This window comes from Salvelinus fontinalis, chromosome 31, assembly GCF_029448725.1.
Source record: "Salvelinus fontinalis isolate EN_2023a chromosome 31, ASM2944872v1, whole genome shotgun sequence".
NCBI classification, from domain to species: domain Eukaryota; kingdom Metazoa; phylum Chordata; class Actinopteri; order Salmoniformes; family Salmonidae; genus Salvelinus; species Salvelinus fontinalis.
In genome coordinates this window covers 8027466-8043431 of record NC_074695.1, presented here as the reverse complement: position 1 = coordinate 8043431, position 15966 = coordinate 8027466, and the positions used below count along the sequence as shown (strand labels likewise).

At 40.8% G+C, this 15966-nt stretch overlaps 1 protein-coding gene across 1 annotated transcript in view; it reads right to left on the bottom strand.

The window, feature by feature from the left end:
* Window positions 1–15966, bottom strand: part of LOC129829474 (peroxisome proliferator-activated receptor gamma coactivator 1-beta-like) — a 108993-nt gene that overhangs the window by 14212 nt on the left and 78815 nt on the right. The window contains exons 4-7 of the mRNA XM_055891177.1: window positions 11716–11847; window positions 3187–4165; window positions 2903–2948; window positions 218–282 (exon numbers count right to left, since the gene is read on the bottom strand). Of these exons, the coding sequence (XP_055747152.1) occupies window positions 218–282; window positions 2903–2948; window positions 3187–4165; window positions 11716–11847 (1222 nt within the window). The remainder of the gene's footprint in view (window positions 1–217; window positions 283–2902; window positions 2949–3186; window positions 4166–11715; window positions 11848–15966) is intronic.

The window sequence follows — 15966 nt, the reverse complement described above, 5'->3', positions numbered from 1 at the left end:
ATATCTACACCAGATACACTGGTCTACAGTACATTATGTTACAGTACTACATATACACCAGATACACTGGTCTACAGTACATTATGTAACAGTACTATGCTACTTCTGACAGACACAATAGGATATACATCCAAAATCCTGCTCTCATCCAGTATCGTGAAGTCAAGGTGTAAAAGATGTCACAATGATCAACACTGACTCAAAGCCCCAACATTACCTGCTGTGCCACACAGGTCCACGCTGAGAGTCTGCTCAAAGGGCTTGTTGGCATACTGGGTATCTCTGATCATGGGGATGAGAGAGAGATTTACTTTAATTGAATTGAGAGAGGGAGACAGAGAGAGAGAGAGACGGAGGAAGAAAGATTACAGAGTCATCATTTTACAGTTTACAATTGGCTCATTCATCCCCCTCCTCTCCCCTGTAACTATTCCCCAGGTCGTTGCTGCAAATGAGAACGTGTTCTCAGTCAACTTACCTGGTAAAATAACGGTAAAATAAAATAAATAAATAAATCATCAAGGCCAGGGGAAGGCGTATGGGAGTTGGGGTAGAGGTAGAGGGGGTGGGGGACAAAGGATACTGCTGAGTGCTGAATGATGTTTCTTTAGGATTTCTTAAGGTGCTATGCGGGTTTATGAGGGTTTAGTAGGGTTTATGATGTTTGGTAGGGTTTATGAGGGCTTGGTAGGGTTTATGAGGGTTTGTTAGGGCTTATGATGGTTTGGTAGGGTTCATGAAGTTTTAGTAGGGTGTATGAGGGTTTAGTAGGGTTTAGTATAGTTTATGAGGGTTTAGTATAGTTTGAGGGTTTAGTATAGTTTATGAGGGTTTAGTAGGGTTTATGAGAGGTTAGTAGGGTTTATGAGGGTTTAGTATGGTTTATGAGGGCTTAGTAGGGTTTATGAAGGTTTACGTTTGAAGTTTGTATTACATTTTCATTGTGTATGTGAGCATTCCCTTTTTCCTGTCATGTTTTTCTTTAAAGCCGTCTGTGATTGGTATTACAGTACAACCTACGTCTCCTATTGAGGGCTATTTGGGATCTGTGTTACCATGAAAGGCTTTTGTGGAGTACTTTGGGGATATTACAGAGTCTACAAAGAAGCAACAAACTCTCTGGGAACCACAGAACATCACAGTAATTTTACACATGGAAGAGTTCCAGAAGTGAACATTAAAAAGAGCTTTGTGATTACTTGACTCTGGACAGATGGGCTAGCAGTATACAGTTGAAGTCGGAAGTTTACATACACTTAGGTTGGAGTCATTAAAACTCGTTTTTCAACCACTCCACAAATGTCTTGTTAACAAACTATAGTTTTGGCAAGTTCGTTAGGACATCTACTTTGTGCATGACACAAGTGATTTTCCAACAATTGTTTACAGACAGATTATTTCACTTATAATTCACTGTATCACAATTCCAGTGGGTCAGAAGTTTAAATACACTAAGTTGACTGTGCCTTTAAACAGCTTGGAAAATTTCAGAAAATGATGTCATGGCTTTAGAAGCTTCTGATAGGCTAATTAACATCAATTGAGTCAATTGGAGGCGTACCTGTGGATGTATTTCAAGGCCTACCTTCAAACTCAGTGCCTCTTTGCTTGACATCATGGGAAAATCAAAAGAAATCAGCCAAGACCGCAGAAAAAAATTGTGGACCTCCACAAGTCTGGTTCATCCTTGGGAGCAATTTCCAAACGCCTGAAGGTACCACATTCATCTGTACAAACAATAGTACGTGAGTATAAACACCATGGGACCACACAGCCGTCATACCGCTCAGGAAGGAGACACGTTCTGTCTCCTAGGGATGAACGTACTTTGCCGTGAAAAGTGCAAATCAATTCCAGAACAACAGCAAAGGACCTGGTGAAGATGCTGGAGGAAACAGGTATAAAAGTATCTATATCCACAGTAAAACGAGTCCTATATCGACATAACCTGAAAGGCAGCTCAGCAAGGAAGAAACCACTGCTCCAAAACCGCCATAAAAAAGCCAGACTATGGTTTGCAACTGCACATGGGGACAAAGATCGTACTTTTTTGGAGAAATGTCCTCTGGTTTGATGAAACAAAAATAGAACTGTTTGGCCATAATGACCATCGTTATGTTTGGAGGAAAAGGGGGGTGACTTGCAAGCCAAAGAACACCATCCCAACCGTGAAGCACGGGGGTGGCAGCATCATGTTGTGGGGGTGCTTTGCTGCAGGAGGGACTGGTGCACTTCACAAAATAGATGGCATCATGAGGAAAGAAAAATGATGTGGATATATTGAAGCAACATCTCAAGACATCAGTCAAGAAGTTAAAGCTTGGTCGCAAATGGTCTTCTAAATGGACAATGACCCCAAGCATACTTCCAAAGGACAAGAAAGTCAAGGTATTGGAGTGGCCATCACAAAGCCCTGACCCCAATCCTATAGAAAATGTGTGGGCAGAACTGAAAAAGAGTATGCGAGCAAGGAGGCCTACAAACCTGACTTAGTTACACTAGCTCTGTCAGGAGGAACGGGCCAAAATTCACCCAGCTTATTGTGGGAAGCTTGTGGAAGGCTACCCAAAACGTTTGACCCAAGTTAAACAATTTAAAGGCAATGCTACCAAATACTAATTGAGGGTATGTAAACTTCTGACCCCCTTGGAATGTGATGAAATAAATAAAAGCTGAAATAAATCATTATCTCTACTATTATTCTGACATTTCACATCCTTAAAATAAAGTAGTGATCCTAACTGACCTAAAACAGGGATGATAGGAATATAGGATTAATATAGGATTAAATGTCAGGAATTGTGAAAAACTGAGTTTCAACGTATTTGGCTAAGGTGTATGTAAACTTCCGACTTCAACTGTATGTGTTGTAGTGTATAGGAATATAGTATGGAAAACAAACCCTGTGGATATGGAAGTCAGCGGCAGACAGAGGCAGCTGCGTTTCACTGCAATAAGGAAACAACAGAAAGAGTCAATGGTACCAATGATTACATGCATGGTCAGAGAACACCACAGCAGATCTAGCAGGTGTAGAAATAGCCTTTTGCTTAGCACGCTGTGTAACAATGCTGGGGCTCTTTATTTTTCATTCACGTCAAATTTAAGAAAGATGCTGCATGATGGAGTCATGTGGACTGACACAACAGGATTGGTGTAGAGAGCTTAGGACTTCATCTTCCTTACCGTTTTGACAGCAGACGTTATCGGGTTCCGCTGCGTCTGCCGTGGTTTGGGAAGAAGTACTGTTGTTAGGGGTGGTGGTGTCTTTCTCCAGGTTGTGTCCCATGGGGTGTTTGACCGCCATGTCCTCCTCGCCAAGGTGCCCGGCTCCCGACACAGGCTCCACCCTCATCCGGCCCGCACGCACCTTTTTGGCGAAGCGGCTGGGGAAAGAGGCGAGCCTGCGGGAGCGGCGGACAGAGAAAGACGCGTCCTCCAGATCGGGGCTCCTCGGGGCTTCTAGGGACCTGTCGCTCTCTGAGTCTTTTCTAAGCACTGGTTTGGTTGAACGGGCAGCCGGACTGGGGGTCTCAGTATTTCTGTCCTGCGCTGGTTTGGGGATAGCTCCTCTGTTATGAGTGTAGGGGGGGCTGTGGAGTCTGTAAGGCTTGCTCATGTCAAAGGATTTGACCGCTTCGAGCAGTTCGCGCAGAAGAGAGTTGGCTTTGAACTCCCGTCTGCGTGTAAAGGCGAGGCGCGGCCGAGGGGCGCAGATCTGGGCGTGGGTTGCAGCCTTGTGACAGTTTGGGGAGATACGAGCAGGAGGGTACTCAGGCCTGGCCCTGCGTACCTGGCCTGGGCACTCGCGCTCCTTGCGCTCCCAGATGGCCTGCTTGCGCATGGGGAGGCAGTATGTGTGCATGTACTTGATAAGCTCCACCACAGAGTGCAGTTCTTTCTCAGAGGAGAACTGGGGCTTGGAGGGCTCAGGCGGGGTGGCGCTTTCACCCTCACTGCTCGAGGTCTCCTCCTCGTCTTCTTCCTCCTCGGACTCACTGTCCTCCTCGTCATCATCTTCCTCCTCCTCCCCGTCCTCCTCTGTGTCAGCTGAAGGAGTGTCCTCGGCCTCCTGTGTAGTGGTGAGGTGCCGGTGGAGCTCTGTGCAAAGATGTCCAGCTGGTCTCACCGCTCGGGGCTTACGCTCATGATGTGTGCTTTCACGCTGCAGAAAGAAACAGAGAGAAAGAGATGGGTTACTACCTACAAACATGACCTTTGTGAGTCTCTGTGCACGGCATGATCCAAGAGATTAAGGAATGACTTCTATGTCTAGTCAATGACTACATACCGTTCAGAGTGAACAACTCATAACTACATACCGTACAGCGTGAACACGTCATGACTACATACTAGGGCTGGGCGATTTACCATATTTTACAATATACCGGTATTGATGCACGGACCGGTTTGGGTTTTTACTTCACCTTCTATACCGGTATTTGAATGTTTGGTTTGTTAAATGTGATACGCCATGTGTAATGTCAATTTTGATAGTTTACTTCGCTACTTGAGTCATCTCTCTCCGCTCTTTCTCTCCGTGCCACTTTACACACAGACCTAGCCACGTCTATCACTCAAGGAGCGCATTTGACGTTCCTCAACCACCAGACACTTACGTTCAGTCTACATTGTCAATGCAGCACATGCAACAATGTTGATGACAACAATGCTCTTTTCACTTTGCTTCTTAATATAAATCCACTAGCGTTCTATAATGACACTATTAGTTTGTGATTCTTACATCAGCAAACAGCTAGTTTGTCTTTTATTAGTAAGTTGCCTTAATTATTGTGATACGCTAATTGTTAGCCGCTAATGCTAATAGCTAGCTAGCTAGCTTGCTAATAAATGTACTGAGTAAGAGCAAACGTAGCTAGTTAATACAGCCTGATAATACCAGTGATGGTGTAGACCTAAATCAGTGTGCTGTTTGTGCAACAGTATCTTATAAATCAAAGAGGAATATGCAAAGCAAGAATATGTTGGCTACATGAAGTAGCTAAGAGAAACCATGCAATGTAGCCAAAGCTTATAGGGTTACCTAGGAAACACTTATCAACACTTTAGTTCCTACCCTGTCACAATAACTCCTCCCTGGCACTTTAATTTGTCGTCATCTCAAAAAACACTGTATTCAAAGTGCCCACTATTATATTCTAGCTATACAATTAGAATAGTCATTCTATTTCCATGATTCCAACAGTTTTGCTCTAATTCGCAAGTCAAACCGCAATTGCAACATTTGGTAAAAAATTTGTCCTAGATTATTTGCCCATATCGTGCAGACCTACGTGGCAGAGTGGAAATGATCTCAACTGAGCAGTGGTGTAAAGTACTTCAGTAAAAATACTTTCAAGTACTACGTAAGTAATTTATTTTGGTATCTGTACTTAACTTGACTATTACTATTACTTTTGACAACTTTTACTTCACTACATTCCAAAAGAAAATACTATACTTTTTACTCCATACATTTTCCCTGACACCTAAAAAGTACTCGTTACATTTTGAATGCTTAGCAGGACAGGACAATGGTCTGATCTGGAGGACTCACTAAACACAAATGCTTTGTCTAGTATTATTCAATAAATAAAAATACTGTCAAATACTGTCTATTGTTTTTAAATAGCATACAGAGTGAACAACTCATGACTACATAACTACATACCGTACAGAGTGAACAACTCATAACTACATAACTAGATACCGTACAGAGTGAACAACTCATAACTACATAACTACATACCGTACAGAGTGAACAACTCATGACTACATAACTACATACCGTACAGAGTGAAAAACTCATGACTACATAACTACATACCGTACAGAGTGACCAACTCATGACTACATACCGTACAGAGTGAACAACTCGTGACTACATACAGTACAGAGTGACCAACTCATGACTACATACCGTACAGAGTGACCAACTCATAACTACATACCGTACAGAGTGACCAACTCATGACTACATACCGTACAGAGTGAACAACTCATGACTACATAACTAAATACCATACAGAGTGAACAACTCATGACTACATAACTACATACCATACAGAGTGAACAACTCATGACTACATAACTACATACTGTACAGAGTGAAAAACTCATGACTACATAACTACATAGCGTACAGAGTGAAGAACTCATGACTACATAACTACATACCATACAGAGTGAACAACTAATGACTACATAACTACATACTATACAGAGTGAACAACTCATGACTACATACCATACAGAGTGAACAACTCATGGCTAGATACCATACAGAGTAAACAACTCATGATTACATACCGTACAGAGTGAACAACTCATGACTACATAACTAAATACCACAGAGTAAACAACTAATGACTACATAACTACATACTATACAGAGTGAACAACTAATGACTACATACTATACAGAGTGAACAACTCATGACTACATACTATACAGAGTGAACAACTCATGAATACATACCATACAGAGTGAACAACTAACGACTACATACTATACAGATTGAACAACTCATGAATACATACTATACAGAGTGAACAACTAATGACTACATACTATACAGAGTGAACAACTCATGACTACATACTACACAGAGTGAACAACTAATGACTACATACCATACAGACTGAACAACTCATGACTACATACCATACAGACTGAACAACTCATGACTACATACCGTACAGAGTGAACAACTCATGACTACATAACTACATACCGTACAGAGTGAACAACTCATGACTACATAACTACATACCGTACAGAGTGAACAACTCATGACTACATACAGTACAGAGTGAACAACTCATGACTACATAACTACATACCGTACAGAGTGAACAACTCATGACTACATAACTACATACCGTACAGAGTGAACAACTCATGACTACATAACTACATACCATACAGAGTGAACAACTCATGACTACATACCATACAGAGTGAACAACTCATGACTACATACCATACAGAGTGAACAACTCATGACTACATAACTACATACCATACAGAGTGAACAACTCATGACTACATACCATACAGAGTGAACAACTCATGACTACATACTATACAGAGTGAACAACTCATGATTACATACTGTACAGAGTGAACAACTCATGACTACATACTGTACAGAGTGAACAACTCATGACTACATACCATACAGACTGAACAACTCATGACTACATACCGTACAGAGTGAACAACTCATGATTACATACCGTACAGAGTGAACAACTCATGACTACATAACTACATACCGTACAGAGTGAACAACTCATGACTACATACTGTACAGAGTGAACAACTCATGACTACATACCGTACAGAGTGAACAACTCATGATTACATACCGTACAGAGTGAACAACTCATGACTACATAACTACATACCGTACAGAGTGAACAACTCATGACTACATACTGTACAGAGTGAACAACTCATGACTACATACCATACAGACTGAACAACTCATGACTACATCCCGTACAGAGTGAACAACTCATGATTACATACCGTACAGAGTGAACAACTCATGACTACATAATGTACAGAATGAACAACTCATGACTACATACCATACAGACTGAACAACTCATGACTACATCCCGTACAGAGTGAACAACTCATGATTACATACCGTACAGAGTGAACAACTCATGACTACATAATGTACAGAGTGAACAACTCATGACTACATAACTACATACCATACAGACTGAACAACTCATGACTACATACCGTACAGAGTGAACAACTCATGATTACATACCGTACAGAGTGAACAACTCATGACTACACAACTACATACCGTACATAGTGATCAACTCATGACTACATACCGTACAGAGTGAACAACTCATGACTACATACTGTACAGACTGAACAACTCATGACTACATTCCATACAGAGTGAACAACTCATGACTACATACCGTACAGAGTGAACAACTCATGACTACATACCGTAACAGAGTAAACAACTCATGGGGAACCAAAACCAACAGAGACCCTTCTTTGTGATTGTGACAATTTGCCAAAGTTATACAAGCCCCCCCCTATATGAATTAAGATTATAATCACTTCATGCATATTAATTGTACACAAGGTCCAACCGAAATTTGACTTCTTTATCCCAACCTCCAAAAGACACATACAGGTTGGAGCAGGGGGCTGCCACACTGGGTGCCCGTGGAGCAGTTGTTGTGTAGTGGTTGAATGCATTGCTCAAGGGCAAAATGGCATCTAGGATCTGATACCAACAGCACTCTGGTTACCAGCTCACCTCATGACAGATTTGTTCCCACCAGACACGAGATTCTAAATGGCAAACCCTCCAGTTCCTGGCTTCCCTCTCTAATCACTACGCTACCTGCCGCATACGAACCTTCCAAGTATCGAGAGAGAAAGAGAGAGAAAGAGAGAGAGAGAGAGAGAGAGAGAGAGAGAGAGAGAGAGAGAGAGAGAGAGAGAGAGAGAGAGAGAGAGAGAGAGAGAAAGAGAGAGCTCATTGCCAGAGGTGCCCTTCCCCTGATCAAGACTGCAGCCATCTGTCACTCCAAAGATGTCACATGCTTCGGCCCTGGCAAACCAGAACTGAAAAGCAAGAACAGGATTGGACAGGACAGGGGTAATATATGATAAAACACAGGCTTAGTATAAAACTAAGGGTCATAATATAGCACTAAGGGTCATAGTATAGAACTAAGGGTCATAATATAGAAAAAAAGGTCATAGTATAGAACTAAGGGTCATAATATAGAACTAAGGATCATAATATAGAACTACGGGATATAGCATAGCACTAAGGGTCATAATATAGGACAGGGGTAATATATGATAAAACACAGGCTTAGTATAAAACTAAGGGTCATAATGTAGAAATAAATGTCATAGTATAGAACTAAGGATCATAATATAGAACTACGGGATATAGCATAGCACTAAGGATCATAATATAGAAATAAAGGTCATAGTATAGAACTAAGGGTCATAATATAGAACTAAGAATCATAATATAAAACTACGGGATATAGCATAGCACTAAGGGTCATAATATAGCACTAAGGGTCATAATATAGCACTAAGGGTCATAATATAGAACTGAGGGTCATAATATAGAACTGAGGGTCATAATATAGAACTGAGGGTCATAATCTAAAACTAAGGGTCATAATATAGAAATCAAGGTCATAATTTAGATCTAAGGATCATAATATAGAACTACGGGTCATAGTATAGCACTAAGGCTCCTAATATAGCACTAAGGGTCATAATATAGAACTGAGGGTCATAATACAGAACTAAAGGTCATAATATAGAACTAAGGATCATAATATAGAACTGAGGGTCATAATATAGAACTAAGGGTCATAATATAGAACTGAGGGTCATAATATAGAACTAAGGGTCATAATATAGAACTAAGGGTCATAATATAGAACTGAGGGTCATAATATAGATCTAAGGGTCATAGTATAGCACTACGGATCATAATATAGAACTAAAGGTCATAATATAGAACTACGGGTCATAGTATAGAACTAAATTAGGGTCATATTATAGCATTAAGGTCAATATATATAGCACTGCGGGTCATAATATAGAACTAAGGGTCATAGTATAGCACTAAGGATCATAATATAGAACTAAAGGTTATAATATAGAACTAAGGGTCATAATATAGAACTGAGGTTCATAATATAGAACTAAAGGTCATAATATAGAACTAAGGGTCATAATATAGAACTATGGGTCATAGTATAGAACTAAGTGTTATAATATAGAACTAAGGGTCATAATATAAAACTAAGGGTCATAATATAGAACTAAGGGTCATCGTATAGAACTAAGGGTCATAGTATAGCACTAAGGATCATAATATAGAACTAAAGGTCATAATATAGAACTAAGTGTTATAATATAGAACTAAGGGTCATAGTATAGCAGTAAGGTCAATATATATAGCACTAAGGGTCATAATATAGAACTAAGCGTCATAATATAGAACTACGGGTCATAGTATTGAACTAAGGGTCATAATATAGAACTAAGCGTCATAATATAGAACTACGGGTCATAGTATTGAACTAAGGGTCATAATATAGAACTAAGCGTCATAATATAGAACTACGGGTCATAGTATTGAACTAAGGGTCATAATATAGAACTAAGGGTCATAGTATAGCACTAAGGATCATAATATAGAACTAAAGGTTATAATATAGAACTAAGGGTCATAATATAGAACTGAGGTTCATAATATAGAACTAAAGGTCATAATATAGAACTAAGGGTCATAATATAGAACTATGGGTCATAGTATAGAACTAAGTGTTATAATATAGAACTAAGGGTCATAATATAAAACTAAGGGTCATAATATAGAACTAAGGGTCATCGTATAGAACTAAGGGTCATAGTATAGCACTAAGGATCATAATATAGAACTAAAGGTCATAATATAGAACTAAGTGTTATAATATAGAACTAAGGGTCATAGTATAGCAGTAAGGTCAATATATATAGCACTAAGGGTCATAATATAGAACTAAGCGTCATAATATAGAACTACGGGTCATAGTATTGAACTAAGGGTCATAATATAGAACTAAGCGTCATAATATAGAACTACGGGTCATAGTATTGAACTAAGGGTCATAATATAGAACTAAGCGTCATAATATAGAACTACGGGTCATAGTATTGAACTAAGGGTCATAATATAGAACTAAGCGTCATAATATAGAACTACGGGTCATAGTATTGAACTAAGGGTCATAATATAGAAAGCCTTTGCTGTCGTGTGGCCTATGCATCTGCTCTCTCTCTCTTTAAAGTAAAGATTCACCCATTTTGAATGTTGTATTGTTTTTGTGCATCTCCAAGCGACGTTCGATTCCCGGGGTCATTTCATGTTTTCATGTGTATCTGAGCAATTGCCGTTCAAGCAGGCTGAATTACAGCTGGTATGACGTAGCATTGCGATAAAGTAGTAAACTCTCACTACACTGGAAGTTAATAGGAATAGGAATTTTATATTGTGAAAACATTTACCATACATGTCAGATTTCAATACATATACTGTTGTCATAACGCGAGAGGTTGTCTCGAATGAGCCATTGATCATATTTTTTATCGATATTCCTACCTCGAGAAATGTGTAATTTAACAGAGGATCTAACACATTTCTCCTATTTGTCTCCCTCTTCAGTCCAGGGTGCATTGCATAGTGCTGTTGCGAATGTCAGACTGTGAGGCACATCGATCTGAAGGTTGAACATGGTGAGATTGTAGAGCAGTTTGTTTAGGTGATTTTACAGCTAACTAGCTACTTCACATGCAGATATTGACTTTGGTATTATTGTGTGTAGCTACCTAGCTAGCTAGCCAGCTCACAGAGAGAGCATTGCATTGTGGATTTTGTAGTCGACTTGAGCTACAATAGATTTCCACAACAATTTTCACATGTTGCTACCAACCGTATTACAACGACAAAATTAAGCATTTGTTCACAAAAAAATATTGTTTTCACATATTAGTGTTATGTAACATTTATAGGAATGAGTGGTTCTGGGTGGATTTTCCCTTTAAGTGTCCCATGTACCCATTCTGGGCTGCTAAAGCTCTATCCTAGACAGAGCTCTTTTCTACAAAACAGAGCTCTATTCTAGAACACAGACCTCCAACTCACTCACCTTAACCAAAGGCCTGGCAGGTTTCATATGCAGGCTCCGGCTGCTATGGCGATGCACACTGCTACTGCTGCCCTCTTTGTGTGACTCCAGGCCCGTGGGCACGTTAGGGGGGGACAGCAGGAGCCTTTTCAGCTGTAGGGAGGGGAACATAGGTTGGAACAACTGTCATTTACATGTCTGCCAATCAATCCATCCATCAGCAGAACATACAGTATCATCACTCCAGACAGGGTCCATTCCGCCGCAAAAACCCTACTTCCCTTTCTGCTCCTCCGTCCAGCGTTCAAACCGAAGCTGACAGGAGGAAGCTGTGTGAATATAAGATCAAAAGGAAATGTGATTCTATTGCTCTCCTAGTCACTTTTCAACCAGGAGGTAATGCTGCATTGCAGTTCAAAAGGGCATTTTATTCCCTCGCACTTCATTCATTACACATTGAGGCAGCGGCATCGCATGTGAAATCATCAGATGATATAAATCTGCTTACAACAACAATCCCCTAAGCTGCGCTGGTTTTGGAACACACTGAGGATGTCACCGGAGTGCTGACTGTAGATGTGAGGGAATGATGTGGCTGGTTCCAGTATGTTTGGCTGCTAGTTAATACTAACTGGTCTTATATGACATGTTGAAACAGATGATGAAATAGATGAGAAGAGCAGTGCTAATTGAGTTGCCCATCCCTGTCAGCATGTGCCAACCCGGCATGGGCTTCAATGGTGCCTCTCAGTGTTTCATTGAGGAAAGTGAAGGGGCGCTGAAGGTTTCCATCTCTATGTACAAAACACTGTTGGTGCGCCAGGCCACCCATGCCATGAAAGACTACTCTACTCTGGACCAATTCCTGCACTGCCTGGCTCAATGTAGCCCTTGTTCTCTGCTGCTCACAACCTCTCGCACACACACACACACGCACACACACACACACACTAACACACACACTGAGGTCAGGTGCAGTTACAGATCCTACAGATCCTGCCAGTAGAGGGAGTCTTGCTCCTCCACTCACAAACCAGTCATGACACCCCAGGGTAATCTCGTTCCCAGACACTTCCGCCCAAATGCGCAGAGTCTAGCGGACCAACACGTCACACTTGGCATTTGTTAGCCATTGCAGAGAGCTGGGAGAAACTCAACCAACCAATCATCTCCCACAACACATTCTCACACCACAAGCACAGAGCCACACCTCACAGTCATGCGATTCGCTAATATTAAATGATGACAAATACTTTACTCAGTAAGGTCACTCCCATAGAATCCTATGGTCACTCCCAATAAGGCCAACTTTGAGTGGTTGATATACCAGGCTTATATGCGCTGTGCGACAAGGTTACCCCCAGGGTCACAACAATAAATCCTCTGGTCTGTCACTGGGATGGAGGGACTGACTGACAGGCAGGAAGGGAGGGAGGTGGACTGTTACGTGTCACCATGTTAATCCACATTTCAAAATATAAAATGGGCCTTTTTTTGCCTAAAAACAGATGTTGAATATAATGACATCTTATTGGCCATCAATCCACTACTCTAGCTTATTATCTATGGGTCTGTATATTTGTCAGTAAAAACACCACAAATGTTAACCTCTGAATGACTAGCATGCATAACAACATTTACCTCTGAATGACTAGCATACACAACAAATGTTTACCTCTGAATGACTAGCGTGCACAACAAATGTTTACCTCTGAATGACTAGCGTGCACAACAACGTTTACCTCTGCATGACTAGCATGCATAACAACGTTTACCTCTGAATGACTAGCATGCACAACAAATGTTTACCTCTGAATGACTAGCATGCACAACAAATGTTTACCTCTGAATGACTAGCATGCACAACAAATGTTTACCTCTGAATGACTAGCATGCACAACAAATGTTTACCTCTGAATGACTAGCATGCACAACAAATGTTTACCTCTGAATGACTAGCATGCACAACAAATGTTTACCTCTGAATGACTAGCATGCACAACAAATGTTTACCTCTGAATGACTAGCATGCACAACAACGTTTACCTCTGAATGACTAGCATGCACAACAACGTTTACCTCTGAATGACTAGCATGCATAACAACGTTTACCTCTGAATGACTAGCATGCACAACAACGTTTACCTCTGAATGACTAGCATGCACAACAACATTTACCTCTGAATGACTAGCATGCACAACGTTTACCTCTGAATGACTAGCATGCACAACAACGTTTACCTCTGAATGACTAGCATGCATAACAACGTTTACCTCTGAATGACTAGCATGCACAACAACGTTTACCTCTGAATGACTAGCATGCACAACAACATTTACCTCTGAATGACTAGCATGCATAACAACGTTTACCTCTGAATGACTAGCATGAACAACAACGTTTACCTCTGAATGACTAGCATGCACAACAACATTTACCTCTGAATGACTAGCATGCATAACAACGTTTACCTCTGAATGACTAGCATGAACAACAACGTTTACCTCTGAATGACTAGCATGCACAACAACGTTTACCTCTGAATGACTAGCATGCACAACAACGTTTACCTCTGAATGAATAGCGTGCATAACAACGTTTACCTCTGAATGACTAGAATGCATAACAACGTTTACCTCTGAATGACTAGCATGCACAACAACGTTTACCTCTGAATGACTAGCATGCATAACAACGTTTACCTCTGAATGACTAGCATGCACAACAACATTTACCTCTGAATGACTAGCATGCACAACAACGTTTACCTCTGAATGACTAGCATGCACAACAACGTTTACCTCTGAATGACTAGCATGCACAACAAATGTTCACCTCTGAATGACTAGCATGCACAACAACGTTTACCTCTGAATGACTAGCATGCACAACAAATGTTCACCTCTGAATGACTAGCATGCACAACAACGTTTACCTCTGAATGACTAGCATGCACAACAAATGTTCACCTCTGAATGACTAGCATGCACAACAAATGTTCACCTCTGAATGACTAGCATGCACAACAACGTTTACCTCTGAATGACTAGCATGCACAACAAATGTTCACCTCTGAATGACTAGCATGCATAACAACATGTACCTCTGAATGACTAGCATGCACAACAACGTTTAACTCTGAATGACTAGCATGCACAACAACGTTTACCTTTGAATGACTAGCATGCACAACAACATTTACCTCTGAATGACTAGCATGCATAACAACATGTACCTCTGAATGACTAGCATGCACAACAACGTTTAACTCTGAATGACTAGCATGCACAACAACGTTTACCTCTGAATGACTAGCATGCACAACAACATAAACAGAATACCAGTTTTGACTCATTTTGTCGTATTGCTGCTATCAGTACCAACTGATACCAACTCCCATTAAGATTCTTAAGCTATCTAAGGACATCATGAGGGTAATTTCCATCAATTTGTTAAAAATGTCCCATCCGTGGGTATATATAGAGTCTGAATGTTCTCCTGTAATTGTAATTATCTCTGAGAGGCAGAGTGACTTGAGGTAGAGACCATGTAGGTATGTAGATAACTCATTTCCCTTAGCGCTGTAACCCAATAGGACCTTTGTAACCCTTGCCTTGATCATTTGGGATTTCTGTCTCTTTAAACCCGCTCCAAAGTTTCCAAACTTAAGGAAAATGAAGGAAGAATTTTTGGCTTCATTGTGGACAAGAGGAATAAGGACATATTACAGGAGGGATAAGGACATATTACAGGAGTGATAAGGACATAATACCAGAGGAATAAGGACATATCACAGGAGTGATAAGGACATATTACAGGAGGAATAAGGACATATCACAGGAGTGATAAGGACTTATTACAGGAGGCATAAGAGGGCATATATTACACCAGAGCTAGCTACATGCTCATCTGAGCACACAGAATATCAACAGGCCAAATGTTTCCCAATGTAATGAAATCTGATTCATGTATTCTCTGTAAAATATACCAGTTTTCTGTTGCAATCCACAGCAAGCATGAGTAGATAGGGACAACAGTTGAAAATAAAAACGTGTTTTTCCTGAGAGGGTGCAGGGGAGAGAGGGTAGAGGCATCCCAAAGGACAGCGTGAAAAGAGGAGAGGGGGTCACAGGGTTAGCTGCTGGCGCTATAGGATGCTGGGCTGGGTCCTAGGAGTCAGACATGGGTATGACAGTAGTATATCACCCCTTTAAGATGGCAAAGGAGTGAGAGAGAAATAGAACAGAAAAAAAGAAAGATTGAATGAGAGT